Source organism: Aquila chrysaetos, chromosome 4, assembly GCF_900496995.4.
Source record: "Aquila chrysaetos chrysaetos chromosome 4, bAquChr1.4, whole genome shotgun sequence".
NCBI lineage: Eukaryota > Metazoa > Chordata > Aves > Accipitriformes > Accipitridae > Aquila > Aquila chrysaetos.
The window spans coordinates 43265640-43281725 of NC_044007.1; the positions used below are offsets into that span (position 1 = coordinate 43265640).

Below are 16086 nucleotides of genomic sequence, written 5' to 3' on the forward strand. Positions count from 1 at the left end.
CAGTCATCTTCCTTCATAATCGGTAGGAAAGCTCACATAAGTATGCACATTGACACTGGGGACACACATTGCTTAAAGTGTGTATTTGTTGGCTTTTTTGAACTGGGCCTGAAGAAACGAGGTTTGGAAACATACTGTTCATGAATGGATTCATCTACTCTTTTGGGAAACCAGCTGTAGAATAAAATCTCCATGAGTAATACTGTTTTATTTCCTGTGACTTCGTAAGCTATCCTGTTGTAGACAGAAGTAGTTGTCTTGGAAAGGTTGGGTTGAAAGCGCATTTGAAGACAAATTTGGAGACCAATTTGAAGGTTTCAAAACAAACATTAAAAACATTGTATTATTCCCATAGTTGCTGCCAAGTAAAATGACATACAAAAATTCATGCTACCTGTGAGGACCATACTGATCATGGGAGTCATCTAGAAAAAAAGAGCAAAGACTAAGAACAGAGAATTAGGCATTTGAGGGCAAGTTGGAGTAAAGAAAACTGAGAGACTGAATACCTAAACAGTTGTTACTCAAAATCTTTTCCATAAGAAAAAGATTAGGTTTCTATAGCCCAGGATATAGAAAGGCCCTTTAGAGTTGCAGACGAAGGATTTAGCCTCTTGAGCAGGTCCATTCAAAAACTGACACAGAAGCTGGATTATACAGAAAAAATTCTTGTGAATTTGCAGATGAGTTATATTTCCACTGGAGTGAGTATTCACAGAAGTCAATTGTATTGTTCACATATTTTTCTCTACAAGTTTTATTCTTAAAGAAAATTTAACATACAAACTTACAAAATAAAGAATAAAAAAAAAGCTCAGGACAGTTCAGGTTTTTGAAAGAAACAGGAATCAGTCCCTCTTTCAGTCTGTACTGTTACCTTATCCATTGTAGCAAGCAGTCTTGCTGTTCAGATTTCTCTAAGGTATTATCTTTAAGATATATTGTATATAACTATTATCTATATGACCCAAAAGATTAATCTATAAAATTTCCTATATTACTCCTTAAAGCCAGGTAAGCCCTACTATCCTGTCATTATTATTTTCAGATTTATTTCGTGACGTCTGAGACAGCAGTTTGATCAGTTCTTGACAAACATGACATTGGGCACACATATTCTCTTCCACAATGGAGAGAGAAAATACAGGAATACAGAGGACGTAACGACTAACAAAGGTTTAGTTTGGTGTTCACACAAAAACCATTGTGTCTTCTAGAATCTTTAGAAGTGAAAACAAAAGCAGATAAAATAAACAGAGGCACGTTTAAAGAATAAATGAAGCGTATTGCAAGCAGAGATCTTTAGATTTCTACATCAGAGAACAAACTAATCTGGGTTGGCTGGCAATAATGAAATACTCTCTCCTGCCCTCCCCAGAAGTGGATTCCTATGTACTTCACAATGATTTTATGATTCCCTTAAAACAAAAATTAAAAGATCTTCCAAACCTAAACTCGGAGCAAACCGTGGGGTCTAGTAAAGTATCAGCTAGACATTTTCTTTTGATCTGAAATTCGTTTTAGTTACTTTGCTCTTATGCCAATAACTACTCCAGGAATTACCCTTCTAGGAAAAGCCCTTTAAGCCTCAAAAGCAAGAATGTGTTTACCATGTTTAAAAGCAGTAAGTGGATGGAAGAATTGGAAACATGAAAAAATAAAACTCTGCTTGGAACACTGACATTAGTGTTCAGAAAAGTTAACAAGAAAAGGTCACGGTCTAATGCAGGTAAAAAGGCAAGATATCCTACAGAAATGTTATCAGTTCTATCAATCTGGCATATTTTAACAAAGCACTGATACCTCCCTGGCCTTAAAAGTCTTCAATATTAAAATAGAACTTTTAGAGTATATTTAGTCCAGCTCAAAATTACTTTGTCAACTTAACTGTTTCATTGTTGCACAATGCTGGTGATGCTTAAAAGCAACGTTACCTATGGAGACAATCACCTCTTTGTGGCATGAGAAAATTATGTCTATATGGAATATAAAACATTAGTATTTTTGATACTCTGCCCATGAAAGGCTTTATGCAAACATAAGTTCTGACAAAAAGACACTCACAGATTCAGTTACATTTTTCCTCATTGTTTTACCTGCCCTCTAGCAAAAGTGATCAGGCTGTTTCTCGAGTTAAGCCATCGTTTCCCAGAGTCACTCCTTTGTCCTTGTATACAAAGATAAGCCTCACCAGTGGCATCTGCTTTCTTCAAGTCTCCCGTGTGCAAATGGATTGCATATTCCACAACTTCAGAAAAAATACACATACAAAACCAAAAAGTCAGCAGGAGAAATTATTCCTTGTCTTCTTGTCCAACACCTGCATTATGTACTAATCCCTGGTAGAAACCATTGCAAATGTCATCCAAATCCCATACTGTGCCACAGAACAAGGAGTACAGTTCTCTTCAGTCCTGGTGACATACATAACCAAAACACATTCCTGCCGCATAACTCCCTGTTTGGCAATCTGCAGGATACAGATTTGTTCTGCTCTGACACCACTCCCAGAAAATCAGCACTACTGGCTGCTGCTTGGGGCACAGGATCTCTCTCCTATGTACTGCCCGCTTCCCCCCAAGGTAGGAAATCCCTTCCTAAGAAATACTTCATGTTTATGTGCTATTTGGAAAGTCTAAGTTCTGCTTTCTAAGACTATTTACTCATAGTTCTTTGTTTCTTCCTTCCCTCTCTGCCTATTATTTTCTCCTTGAAATGAAATGGGAGTCTATACTTATGAAGTGGCTTAGAAGAACTCTGGGACCTGATTGTCTTAAGCTTTAAACTCACGTAATTACCTCCCAATGAATGAACACACCAAGACTATCAAGCTTTCTCACTAGTCAGACCATAATACTATTACAATGTTCTTGAGTTAAAGCATGTTCATGTGAAACAGAAATAATGAATTAAAAATTCATTCAACATCAACTTTAATACATAAATAGAAAAACCTCCTCACAGTTTGTATCAGTCTCCAAAGAACCTCCCATGTACTATATAATAACCCACAAATACAGGTCAGCTAAGTGAAATTTGAGTTTCGGGGAAAGCATTCCTGATTTTCTCAGCTGTGGTCATAGTATAGAGATTAGAAGAGACACTTATGGCCGCTCTGTGAAGCTTCTGCTTCCTTGCCTCTTTCTGACAGAATACACAAGGGAGTGATGCAGACGAGACCAGATTGCATTAATTCCAAAGAAACTTCATGGAAAACTCATATGTTCATTTTTTTAAATTACCTATTTTAGCTCCTGAGTTTATCATGGAAACAAAGAACAAGGAAACACTTAAACAGAAGCAGGTCACAATCTCAATATTCATGGTTTTAGAGTATCATTTTAACAAGGAGGAGCCCAGGAAAAAATAGGAAGGCATTTTTGGGGGTTGGGGTTTTTTTCCTCCTAGTGTTGTAAGTCTGCTCTTCCTCAGATTGCAATAATAAATCTGTGCTCATTTGTATAATGCTGGTGCTGTCACTTTAGGAATCTCATGTTGGTGGTTATATTAAGGAATATGATCCTTAGGTAGTCAGCAGGGAAAGGCAGGTGCTGTAGAAAACACCTATGATGGGTTCCCATATATTCTAGGGATAGACACTAAAAGTTAGGAGTCTAAACTTAGATGGTCTCTGCTTCCAACCACAAACATCATTACTTCAGCCTAAGAAAAAAAGCTGTTATCTTGCAGAAACACAGGTTTGTAAAACACAACTTTCTAATATTTTTCTGAAGGAGGAAAACATTTTTATCCACTGTAAAGTGCAAAAAGACTGATTTTTTTTTAAGGACTGAGCACCCTTAAAATCCAACATTTTACCAGTACTGAGCTATCGTTGACTACTCCAAACTATTCAGCCCCAACTCCCACAGCTTTCATCACTGGTACAGTAAAGCAGACATAGACAACATCTAGACTATGTGACAGTTACATGCTGGAGAAAGTCTTCCAGCCTCACTCTGCTGCTTGTCCCTACCTGGGACCTGGCTGGCTGTACAACGTCTGCCTTCCCAGGAAACACATGTGTACAAAGAAGGGAAATGGAGCTTTAGACAGACATGAAACCGAGGAGAAACTAAGAAGCACTTTCAGTCTCACAATCGACAATACAAGCCCGAGAGCACTGAAATACACATTATTCAAGTCTGAAATACGTATTTCAGTCTAAAATATATCACGGGATACACAAATATCTAAGTACACATCCCGGAAACATCCGATATTTTCAGTACAGTTTGCTTCTTGAATCAAATTTATTCCAAGATAGAAATGGCCCAATTTAACCAAACCATACATCCTTTAAAAAGATATAATTAAGAGAAATTTCTGGTAGGTTTGAGAATGATTGTTAGAACCCAGAAGCTAAGGCTGTCATTTGTTTTCATGCGTAGGTGATAGGAAAACAGGGAGGAAAAAAAAAAGTGTTCTGAAGATATTTATTTTTAAGCTTTTCTTACAGCTCTTTTCACAAGTTGGTGCTATTCATATTGAGTGTTATAATCAAGAGGCCTGATTTCAAATACTGTGACATATAGCTATTTCTTTACATGTCTAAAATAAAAAGGTCACATAACTGGAACAAGGGTTCTAAAGGGTAGGTTTGCATACTGATTGAAAAATTAGTATCTAAAAGGATTCATTAAATAATAAGGGCTGTATCAGTCCACTAATAAAGGTGTGCTCATTGCAATAAACTTCTGAAATATCTTTGTTTCTCTTCATCTTTTACTACATGGGGATGACGTATGAGAAACTCTGTTTTCTGAAAAGTAACTTTATTTCACTGCAGCACTATTTACTTTATTTCAGGGACCTCCTCTGGGATTTTTTTTTTTTTTTTTAAATCATTTAAACCAAGAGTTGGGAAAGTACTTGTAATTGATGACATCACTCATGTTTGGTGATAAGAAGTAAACCAAGAGTTTTCCTAGACTGGGGCCCTAATGTATGTCAACCTTTTCTTTGAGGCAGTTAAATATGCACTGTCAGGTGAAAGACAACATAGATGCATGAAAGTCAGCATAGCTACACAGACTTGCCCTTGCTGGAGATCCGGATAGTTGAAAGTACATGAGCTATCCAGGTGAGTCTTTGGCATTTAGCCAATGGCATTTTTGCTTTTAGAGGAGTTAGGTTATGAAGGTAAGATTCTGTGTTAATCATGTAGAGCATTGCCTTGCCTATATACCTTGGTCATATAAGCAGATTCATTGCAAGTCAAAAGGCTACTTGTGTGAATAAGATTGGAAGAGTTTGGTCCACAGATTCGATCACTCATGTAGGGTGGATTAGAAATCACAGTGCTCACAATCATCTTTACTGCTGTGGTCCAGAATCATTAATATACTTAATCACGAGCTTAGCTTTAATCACACAAGTAGTATTCAAATGAGATATACATTGAAAATTAGAAACATATCTAATGTTTTTGCTGAGTCAGTATTTTCAGTGGAATCTGCTGAATCTATTGATGCATAATTTAAAGCTCTATGTAGTCACAGCAAATATTTCCATTAATTTTCAAAGGTTTTGGATCAGAGAAAGGACTTCCACTATATGAGTGAAATAAAAATATACAAAGTAACCCCTACAAAGGAAGGCAAAACACAAAAGAGGTGCTGGGAAATGGAGTAAAAGTTTAAGGGTGAGTTTGGGACCATTCTGACTCTCAGATGAACAACATACCCCAACAACAAAAATCTACTAAAATAAGATGTTCTGCTCAACCTTGCCATTCTTTGTCTCTTCCCAATCCTATTTATAAAAGCTCTGTTTCGGATGTAAGCCAACATGGTGTGAAACTGAAAGCAATCACCTAATGCTCATTAAAAAGGGGAAAAAACATGAATTAAAGATAGGACAGAAGGTGTTGCTTTGAATTTGCCTTTGTTGTTGTTGAATTTACTATGTACTATGTATTCAAATATCATTTGTTGTGATAATTCAGTAACATTTGCCCACAGAACTCTCAATAGCCTTTCAAGGGTGAACAGTTTAAATGACACAATCACATCCTTTCTGAATGTCAGAGGTATAGTTAAACCTTTTACACCATTGTGATTTTAGCTTTGTAAAGAAATCAGGCAATGTAGGTAATTTTTCCAATAGGGGGGAAACAGTAAGAAAAGCTGTGGGGGAAGAAATGAACTATCAAATGAACTCCTCTTCTGTTGGAGCTCTCAAGACCTTTTCTGTTTCTGCTCTCCTCTGTAGCTTGTCAGGTTCACCATGGAAAGATAAGACAGTAGGGGTGGGAGTGCAAATGGGGCAGGGTAGGGTGCTGTATTTCAGAGGTGTTAGATATAGCTGACAGGGACTTTTTTTTTTCATGGGCTTCTGCAGAAGTTCTACTCTACAAAATAGTAAAATAAATAGAAAAAGGCAATATGGGGAATGAGTATTCCAGAGGTTATTGTCATAATTCCCCATTAAATCAGGGTTTTTTTTTAAATGAAAGTTAGGCAACTAAGAATCAAAGGCAAGTAGAGTAGGGAGGGATATTTTTTAAATGTTCGTTTGGTTCTATGGCCAAAAAAAATGTGGAAAACTAAATTTGATGCCTAACCCTGCTAATTTATCATATAAGAGGTCTCAAAAAATTAAAATCATCCTTTCTGTGAAATTAAAGGTTCAGGACAAGATCCTCAGTTGATATAGCCACACAGCTAATAACGCTCAAGACAGTGGAGCAAATCAGTTTATGCCAGTTGAATATCTGATTTTATTAATCTAGTCAAAAGTACAGAGTTCATCTAACCTGCACAACAGAGTGTGGTAGAGAGATGCCTGAGTGAGCAGGAATTTGAATCAGTAAAAGTAAGCAGCAGCATGATTCACTTCACCAGCCCTACACCTGAGCCAGCCTGGTTTGTGCGAGTTTGATACCATGCTTGAGCTAATAAGCCTAGTAAGTCAAAAGACTACATTAGCTGAAGCATCTCTAAACTACTTCCATTTGGAAAACAACATGAGACTTAACATTAACCTTAATGAAAAAGGAATTATTTGATAAATATGAGAGTCTGGACTGCATTGTATCTGGCAAAGTTAAGTATCATGTAGTGAACAACTACTACTCCATGCTCAAACACATCATGGTACACTACTACATAATACTGATCTATTACGATTAACAAAGCAGTGGAAATGTTATACTTTATCTATTAACTACAAAAACATAAAGTTGGGTGATTTTTAATAAAGATCAATATGTTTGCTAATACAGATGTTTCTCACTACAGATATTAAACACTTAAATTCTTCATGTTCTTATGTCAACAGACTTGACTGGGGGAGGGAGGAGGAGCAGGTTGTCAGTAGACTCCAGAAAAAAAACACTTTATCCATCGCAGGAGCCTAATGTCCACCAGAAGAATCCAGTTCACAAATGGTATTAAAAATCCTTTAGTAAAGAAAAGGTAACATTGATCTTCAATAGTTACTTCGACGGTTACATATTGCAAAGTTCTTACTGTAGCTTCTTACAGCTCCTATTGCTATATAAGTCCTGGTGCATGCCTTCAACTGCAGTCACAAATAACAGCATTCTAAAAATCATCAAGAAATTATCTAGTAATTGTCAAGAAATGTGGAGTCTAATATCAAGAATTTCTAAAAAGTTAATTGTTATTGTGTGCAATGACTTTGTCCCAGTGTGTTAATATGCATATCAATGTCCTGCACAGAATTATCAAAGAATTATCTCAGAATTCATGAAAAAATTTATTCAATGTCCTTTAATCCAAAGTCCAAAAAGGTGCATGCTAAATAATTTGGCCCATGACACAGATAGACTAAAACAATGTGCTCACAAACACTAAGATGGACAGACTAAAGAAAAGAAATTAAAAAAATCATTTGCTTCTGTGATACTAGCTAATATCCAGAATACAAATTCAGCTCTGAGATAATCCCACAGAACCTAATGAAATTATGCAACAGAATCATTTGACCTTGCTTTTTTAATATAATTGTATCTGGGAAGTTACCTACAGTCTGGGCTTGGGCACTCACTTTTAAGAAGAAATATTTCTACAGATAGAAAAAAAAGCAATTTCAGAGGTTCCCATTTAAATTTTGCTTATTTTTTGTTCATTTTTTTGTTTTTAATTATTAATAATAGATTATTTAATTATTAATAATAGATAGCTGATAACTGTGATGGGATTTACTGGGCTTGAAAAATCATCCTCATGCCCCACCAGATGAGGTGGGATATGCAGCAGACATGGACAGAGGATACATCAATGCTCAGAAAGAGATGAAAAAACATGGAACAAATGTGTTTGTAGATGCAGGAAAAAATTGGGAGTGGCCACTGCTTTTAACAAAGGAATTGCAATTTTCCTGAAGATTACAAATTAGCATATGTATGTATTTTGGCCTTGCTAAATCTCGTGGAATTACTTAGTTTAGAACAGAAGTAATTATATTAGTATTGTCAGGCAATTGACATTACTGGTAAAGGTTACTGTTTATTTGGATGCTTAGTTTTTAGCATTTACTTTGTGTACCATGAAGTTATACGCCTGTTGTTTTCATTGTCTGGGGATAGAAATGATCAATATCTTTCAAAATTGTTCTTTTGTCTTTATTTGAATTTATTCTATCAAGATGTTCATTAAAGACATCTCCATAAATGGATGTCGCTTTCAAAGCAATAATGAAAGCAAACACATAAAAATGAAAAAAATTTTTTGTCTCTAGTAATCAAACTGTAATTCAAGGAAGAAGCTGACAGAAATTTTAGACTGAATTAGTATTGGGGCTACAAAGGCTAAAACTGATATTAACACTTCCAGTTGTAGATCACTGGAATCCACAAAATGATTTGTGAGAAACTTCCTAGGTTAGTAGCTACTAGCCATCTATGGAATAATTTTTGAGGGAGTGTATACACAAATCTTTTTCCTGGAAAATTTCCAAGAAAAACAACTTAATTTTCTAATATACCTCAAAACTGTATTGCTTTACAAGTCTGGATAGTGCTGTCTCACAGTATTGCCATTTGGTTCTTAGCATAATAGAGGCTTTGAGGGATGTATTCTAGAAAATTTTTTTGTTTGAATTTCTGGACTTTTTATATGTAAACATTTAGCAATTTGAATTCTGAAAATAATTACCAATACTTATAATTTTCCCCATTTTTTCATAAAAAAATTGGGGAAAAAGAGCTTTTTAACAAACTCTAGATTTACTGTATTCATGATTGTACATCCTGAATATACTACATCCAACATCCAATGTTGTTTTGAATCAGATGGATCAAAACACTAAAACCAAGATTTTTTCAGTAAGTGAATATAAGGCTACTAATTGTTTAAAGTTATACAAACCCATACAAAACCAGAGATTTAAAAGGTCTTCAGTGTTTTATTTGTTCAAGTTTCAAGTTTAAATGGGATGAAATATTTAGGAAAATCTCCTTAGAGAATAGTGTGTAAACGTTCACATGGAATATTTTATTCCTTTTTCTGGGCTGCTTCCATTTTTTTTATACTAGTTTCTGTTTAAGCAGAATATTCTTTGTACTATAGCCTCTAGCAATAAACCTCTTAACTGTCACTAAAAGCTTCAATATATGATCTTTACTATCCCCATCAATCCTCTTTATTCTAATGAGCTAGATAGATGGGGAGCCTGTTCTTAAATAGCTAGTGATCAAGTTATCAGTATGCAATTGGTTGTTCCTCTCCATATTCCTAGGGGGGTGGGAGAAATCACTTTATTATCTCTCTGGCATCATACAATTCATATGTGTTACTAACAGCAGAGAAACACGCAACTTATATATATTTTCTGTGGACTATTACTTGCTGTATTATAAATTTCTCATCAACGTCAATAAAGCACTAGTGCAATTGAAATTCTTGGATATCTCTTTGCTGGCTGATTGTAACACATTTTTAAAATTCTGCCTCTGTTTTGTAAGGGGTCTTCACAATTCTTTCATTCTTAAAAATTTACTAAGTTTCTAGGTTACATAAATTTCTTTGTGAATAAGAAGATTCAGGTAATATCACACAGTAGATTATATTTTGTACACACCTTCAGTTAACATAGCATTAATTTGAAGAGAAAATAAATAATCAAGAGCTAAAACTGTAAGATAACTAACATGAAAGAAACCAAATTCTATGTTTGGTGTCAGCAGTTACATCATCTTTCATAATCCTGATACCAATGATTTCTGTTTTCTCAGCTTTCTTTTGTGATAAATGCATGTGCAAAAACATCATATTCCTTAATATGAAATTCTTGTGGAAATCCTCACACAATATTTCAGGCCCAAGAGAGGTACACTGGTATTCCAGTGACAGATACTGACCCCAGTAACAAAAAAAGACTTGGCTTACCAGGCAAAGGCTCCTGATCTGCATAGAGAGCTGGCAGTTCCACACATTTGTCTTCATTACGGTTGAACCAGCAGTCAAAAGCTAAATACATCTCTTCCTTTGTGCCTGTGTGCTTCATATGCAGTAAATCTAAGTGCCATGGCTGTTTTAGCTCGCTATGTGGGCCAGTTACTTGAACTTTGTATATTGAGCCAATATCTGCCAGTTCATCCTATGTTAGGAAAAAGTGAAGATTAATGGATCTCATTCTAATTGTGCCAGATCAAATGTAGTTGACAGCTGTATGCAACAGTTGAACAAACTTCAGTAGTTAAAGAATTGGGGCAGATTTATAACTGCTATGATTTTTCCCCTTTCTAATGTGAACGTGGAGATAGAATGCTTGATGTTTGATATCAGGGAACAAGTGATGGCAGTCACTGCTGAAATTTGTACACAGAACAAGGCACGGTGTTCACATATATTATGCTGATTCAGTAGACTATTTGCAGGCACAGAAACTTTAGTCAATTTTAAAAATTTTGAACACTACTAGAAATGTTTCTTCCAACTTGCAAGATAACAATGGTGCAATTAACCATAAATTTGAAGAATTAATCCGATTTTGAGGAAAGATCCAAGAGATCCTCCATCTTCACCCTACATCATGTTTTCATATAGAAGCTGTCCATAAAATTCTCCCTCTTGTTGCATTCATGCTTGAGAAAAAATCTTCTAGTTCTACAGGGAATAGTACCACATCTCTATGTCATACTATTGCTTAAGTGAAAGTAGAGGACACCTTAGATAACTATTGTTCTTAAACCAATAGATAATTCTTGGTTTAAACCAATAATTTTTCCCTGTAAGGGAAAAAGAAGGGAGAAATCAGAAGTTATCTGTTCCTCTTCCTATTCTCTACTTCTCATATTCTTTCCCTTGCTCTTTCATTTCAAATACTCCCCAGCTAGTAGAAGTGCATGTGACCTGACTTCAGCCTTTCCTCTGACAGGGCACTTCCAATTCCATACTATTGCTTTATATTTACCAGAGGTTCTTGGAAATAACTTAGGAAAACCTTCTGGATACTCCTCATTTTGGGTGATGTTTATGGCCTAAGCTACTCTGCTTAGTTCCTCTTCCATTAAAGAAAAGAGGAACATCAAAAACCAGCCAATTATTTCTTTAGCTCAATCATTAAGTTCAATTTACCTGACTAGTAGGAAGAAGAACCAGGAAACAGTTTCTTCATTCACAACTCCAAGGCTGCTTTCTGATGAATTCCCAAATAAAAACTAACGTATTTTCACTCACTCTTTCGGGTTTTTTTCAGGGCTCTTTTCACCTCCTTTTTTTTTTTCCCTGATTTTCTCTTGCTACCTGCCTCCGCAGTTCCAGCAGTCAATTCTGAAGAATCTTTCAGGATATGGCTTCATGGACATATTTCTCTGATGCAAAGCTGGCTTGTGAAGTTCCCACTTCCCTGTCTGCCCCCTTGCTCCCATTCCCTCAGTCCTGCCTTATATTTGTTTCTGCAGCTGCAGGATGAACTGATCAAGGTTAAAACTAAGGCTGAGGAACCAATCAAGGTTCAAAATCATTTTTCTCACAGGCATAAACCATTTCCTCAAAACCCACAAAGGACAACAGAAGGATGGAACAAGCAGTACAAAAACAGGACAAGTAGTAGTCAGACTTCCCTTGAATATTGTCCTAGCTTCCAGTACTTTGTGGCTCAGGGATTTCCTGAGCCAGCAGAAGTGTCTGCAGTGTTTACCTTTGGGTCAGTTCCAAATTCTACTGAAGTGGTCTTTCATGGAGAGCAAACCCAGAAAAGTGTAAGAGCAATGCAGCGTTGGCACTGGAAAGGAATTATAGCTACAAGAGTGAAGTAAGAGCATTGAGAAAAGAAGTAGGCTACAATTCAATGAATGTGGACCTCAAACGCTTCTTAATATTTCAGTTAATGAGTAATAGGAGGAAGTGAAGACCAATGATGGAAGGGCAGAAGAAGTGAATAAAGAAGGAGAAAACTTGTGGGTAAAAAGGAGCTGATCAAGAGGAAAAGCAGTCATAATGACAGGCAAAAAAAGAGAGAAACCATTCAAGAAAAGACAGTTAGCCCAGCGAAATGTGGTGGCAGGGATGAATAAATTACATGACAGAGAAAAAAGAACTTTCTGTAAGTTTCATCTCATTTATGATTCTTCCTTCTTGATCATTGGCCCCAAAAGCTCTATAGTATCCCATGGCATAGTGTATGTTTACAAATTACTTTTGTGAGATCAACAAAACCTGTAAATCAGTACCTGCAGCATGATATATACTGTGATATGTACCAAGGGACCAATTTGCTCACTTAAGCATTCTCAGTATGAGATATCAGGAGAATCTGCTCATTCAAAAACCATTGTTCAAATGACAGTGTTACTACCTACAAACAAAAATTATGACCTGTGCCAAACTACACAGAGGACTTAAAAATCAATTGGGTAGTTTAGTTTAAAGAAACAATATATCTCAGAATGAAGTGGGTTATTGGCTACATGATTCTTAGGCTTTTCTTTCAATAGAGAAAGGTTGAAGTACTTTGATCTGAATTGCTTTTCCGGTAACTAGAAGTGGCAACTTTTTGTGACTCAGGTTGCCATAGAAGATAAAAGAAAGGCATATTGGATCCTCTTTGTCGCTCAAGTCAGATCCAGCGATGTCCATTATCCAGAGACCTGATGACTTCCTGTTGATTTCAGGCAGTTTAGGACTAGAAGTCAACCTTCTACCTTTAAAAATTATCAAAGAGAAAGAGGAAAGATAACAGCATGAATGAATGGCATAATACAGCAGGACCATAGCCTTTACAGTACACAAACAAAGCTCTATTTGCAGGTTATGTTGTATCTATAGCAACAGTCCACTAAGAATAAACACATCAATACCTTTATCATATTTTTTGCCAAGAATTTAACAGCTTAATGTTCTTTCCATGTTTAAAATTTAGTTTCAGAGGTATTCTCTTGATGCCAAGGTATTTTCCTTGTCATGTTTGGAAGTAATTGCTAAGAGAACATTCAGACACCTTTTAGAGTTCTAATTAATTGTTCTTAAAAAAGCAATCAATGTTACTAAAACCAATCTGTCATTTAGAAACACCAGCCATCTGTAGCATGTAGGCACCTAATGCAAAATGAATAATACTAATGAACTCCGCTTGTAACTAGATCTTACCTACCAATACAGTATGTCCTGTAATAGTGTGAGACTGACAGGTAAACCTATAATAAACACACAAAAATATTTGCAAGATCCTCAAAAGATCAATATTACTATCTCCCTCTCTTTTTCTTCATTAATTACTGTTATCCTTCATTTTCATTCTGTTTTAAACATTCTATGGGAAATGAAAATGGTTTAACAGAAAGGAACTGCTCAGTAAAATGTACTTTCTACAACTTAGAAAAAACACACAACTGAATACTTGCATATCTATCATGGGCACCTTATGTTTTTAAGCTGTCTTACTACCTCTGGACAAACTTTTGTAGCTCATTTACTTTACATGGAATTGTTTTCACAGGATTGAAGGGAAGGATCTTTTCTACTAGTTCTAAATGACTAATGGTCCCGCTGTAAGTGTTCTTTTGCCAAATAAATTCAGGTTTAGATTTGCACAAATTGTGGCGTAGTAGGCTTGAAATGAGCAGAAACTGAGCATACCAGAACTGTTGCTTTGTGCTGTGGAATAATACCACAGATAAAGACTAGGCTCATTTCACTAAAGTAACTTTTCTCTGGATTTCAGATGATATCCTAAGCTACCTGAAAAGTGGTACATAAAACTTAAGCTATTTATCCCTATGAGACACATATCCCAAACTCTAATCTGCTTTAAATCTTTCATTGCAATGTGCTATAATTAATATGGAAGGCAAGTGTTCCATACACAATACATTGACAAGATGGAATTTTTTTAACTTTGACCTTACCAGATGTGGTTTTGCTCTAATAGTAAGATCAAACTGAAAATTCACATTTTCAATAAAAGAAAGATACTATATAGATCTGAAAGAGCTGTAGCCAAATTAAAAACAAAAACAAAATCAAAATCAAAAACAAAACAAAACAAAAACAAAAAAAACCCCTCCAAACCCCCAGACAGGCCAGTTTTGCAGAACAGCTTACCAACTGTTGCAATCTCACAAACAGTGTCATATAATCCCAGATGAGTATCAAGCCAGTTCCACAATGGGAAGACCCATTCTTTGTCTGAGTCTTGTGATTGTTTGACTGTTACCATCCTGAGGTACATCCCAGCCCCATAGCCTTTTCCATCATGTCCTATGACCACTTTTTGCAAATGACTCAGAGAAACAGCTTCCACCATAAATGAATCCACCTGCAAAAAAGGGGAAATGCTTAATAAAACAGAGTTTGGACCCAAATATGTTTGAACTTCAGGGAAAATGTAGTCCTGGATTAAGCTGAGGATTTAAAATTTGTGTCTGTTTTTTTGTAATATTTAACACAACATCTCCCCTCTGAATCTAAGAAAACACACGCTGATTATACCTAACATTGAATCCCACATTCATCGTTAACGATGCATTGTAACTTCATTTGATCTTTGGACAATATGGATCATTTCATCAGTCATTTCATATTACATTAAAATGCATATATCTCAACCTTCTGATAGTCAAACAGTTATGACGAGATTTTGGTTCTAATGAAACTTCTATCTTTCAGGGTACTTCTAGTTTCTAAAGTTTATCATACAAACCTAGATATATATTAATAGTCCTAAAGAAAATTTAGAATTCTAAAGAGTATGTTCACTCCAAGATAGCTTCTAAATTCTTCTCCAATAGTCAGAAAAGCCTGCCTTTTTGTTTTTCTTACAAAATGAAGATAATTGTGGACACAGCAAATGGAGAAAATAGTAAGCAATAGAAGGGAGGAAGTTAAGATGAAGGTGGAGAACAATCTGAGCAAAAGATGAGAGATGGGAAGGGAAGCAGAATGGAGAAGGCAGAGTAAGACAAAAGAGAAGTAAACACAAGCATCAGTGGATGAGAATAGGGACAACAAAAACAAGAAGATAAGGAAAAATGTGAAATGCAAAGAAAGAAATTATATGCCCCACTAAATTCTTGTTTGTTTTGTAAGAAAGCCAGGTGTTCTGTAAGTGGCCCAGCCTAGGGCCAGATGGACATGGTGGTAACTGATAAAGGTCAACAAGGTTATGAACAACTGGAGTTTTAAACAGCAATGTCTAGGATTATAATTAACACTCTCATCCTAATAAAACATTAATTCAATAGTAGGAACTTCCTAAACCAGATGTCAGGGAAATTAAAAAAGAAGATATTAGGAAAGTGATCTCTAAAAAATGTAGTCCTTGCCAAAGTCCTATGTGTTGTTCCTGCTACTTTTTAAATAAAAATATTGGAGAAGTAGATTTTCTGCTACTAATATTAAAAGTACTCTCATAAGACAAAAATATTGAATTTTTTTTTTTTCAAACAATAATCAGGACCCAACAGCAGATTGTAAGCAGAAATCATTAACTTTTTAAATTAGGACATTTTAGGAAAGAAATCTGTGCATGAAGGTAAATTACAATAATTATTGTAGGGTGTTATCTTCTGTATATAGGCATAGCCCTGAGATATATGCAGAAATGAAATTTAGAAATTCTCTCAGTTTGTTATTGATTCCACTTTTACCCTACCAAGTGCTGTGGTAATTGTCTAAT

The 16086-nt window shown here is 35.6% G+C and overlaps 1 protein-coding gene across 1 annotated transcript in view; it reads right to left on the bottom strand.

Moving 5' to 3' along the window:
• The window catches only part of RP1 (RP1 axonemal microtubule associated), a 184886-nt gene that overhangs the window by 54201 nt on the left and 114599 nt on the right, over nt 1-16086 (bottom strand). The window contains exons 35-38 of the mRNA XM_030012421.2: nt 14514-14727; nt 12924-13114; nt 10356-10566; nt 2097-2248 (exon numbers count right to left, since the gene is read on the bottom strand). Of these exons, the coding sequence (XP_029868281.2) occupies nt 2097-2248; nt 10356-10566; nt 12924-13114; nt 14514-14727 (768 nt within the window). The remainder of the gene's footprint in view (nt 1-2096; nt 2249-10355; nt 10567-12923; nt 13115-14513; nt 14728-16086) is intronic.